Genomic DNA, 1,304 nt, shown 5'->3' on the forward strand with positions numbered 1-1,304 from the left:
CTCTCTACCAGAGTTGAGACACCCGGCCTCATCCCGAATGATCTTGTATCAACAGCAAGTCATGGCGAAAGACAACAGCCACAGCGAAGACCTGGTCCTCGAGGACGCGCGTCTCGAGGAGCTGCTCAGCAACGTCCTTGAGCTTGGCGCGGGAGCGAGCGGCAGGATCCTCCTCGTCCGCCGGGGCGAGAGGGAAGCCGTGCTGAAGGTGGCTCATTCTAGAGTCCACTCCGACCAGTTCAAGGAGGAATTCGAGATCCTGAAGGAGGTGGCCGGCGCCGGGGGAAGCCCCAAGGCGCTAAGCCTCTGCTCCAACCCCCCGGCCATCATGTGCACCTTCGTCGGCCACTACACGCTCAGGCATGTGGTGAGGGACCTGAATTTCTCCGACGCGAGGCTGCTTGGCCTGAGCCTCCGTCTGTGCGGCGCCGTCCAGGAGGTGCACGACAAGGGCTTCATCCACAACGACCTCGAGGCCGAGAACATCGTCGTGGACGCCAGAGGACAGGTAAGCATCGTCGACTTCGGGAGCGCGTGTCGACCTGGGCAGACGGCGGCGTACCGCAGCTGCCCCGCCAGGAACACGATGTCCTCGGCGGGGGCCCAGCCACCGCGGCCTCCGACGTGTCCACGCTCGGGGGCTTGCTCTTGAGGGTCGTCAGGGACATGACCGACTCCCCGCGGACGCTGAGGAGGCTCGCGCGCGAGATGCGGAGGCCAGACCCCCGCCGGCGCCCCAGCCTGCCCTCTTCGGTCGACTGCCTCACACGCTGCTACTTCTCAGGGGACGAGAGCGAGGACGAGAGCCAGTTCGAGAGCGAGGGTGAAAGCCAGTACGAGAGCGAGGATGAGAGCGAAGACGAAGGCGAAGTCGCAGGCCAGGCCGAGAGCCCAGCTGAGTGCGAAGACGAAGGGCAGTAGGAGAGCCAAACGGAGAGCGGAGGAGAGTCAAGAGGACGAGACCGAGGACGAGACCGAGGACGAGACCGAGGACGAGACCGAGGACGAGACCGAGGACGAGACCGAGAACGAGACCGAGGACGAGACCGAGGACGAGACCGAGGACGAGACCGAGGACGAGACCGAGGACGAGATCGAGGACGAGACCGAGGACGAGACCGAGGACGAAGTTTTCAGCGTGATCCTGTCAGCGCCTGTGAAGCGTCCCGCCGCTGACACGGACTCCGAGGACGAGTTCGTCAGCCTGGCATAGAAACGTCAGCGCTGTGAATGAATCGGGGTGGTGGCTTGCCTTAAGGTTTCGAGCGAACCTTGGGCTGGTGAAATATGAGAAAAAAATATAA

At 63.3% G+C, this 1,304-nt stretch overlaps 1 protein-coding gene across 1 annotated transcript; it reads left to right on the forward strand.

The window, feature by feature from the left end:
- The first annotated feature begins 37 nt into the window (after window positions 1-37).
- Window positions 38-652, forward strand: LOC119582324 (mitogen-activated protein kinase p38b-like). Its single transcript, XM_037930538.1, has one exon. It carries the CDS (start codon window positions 38-40, stop codon window positions 650-652), a length of 615 nt encoding a protein of 204 aa, XP_037786466.1.
- The last annotated feature ends 652 nt before the right edge of the window (window positions 653-1,304 follow it).

The sequence above is a fragment of the Penaeus monodon genome, chromosome 15 (assembly GCF_015228065.2).
Source record: "Penaeus monodon isolate SGIC_2016 chromosome 15, NSTDA_Pmon_1, whole genome shotgun sequence".
Classification (NCBI taxonomy): Eukaryota; Metazoa; Arthropoda; class Malacostraca; order Decapoda; family Penaeidae; genus Penaeus; species Penaeus monodon.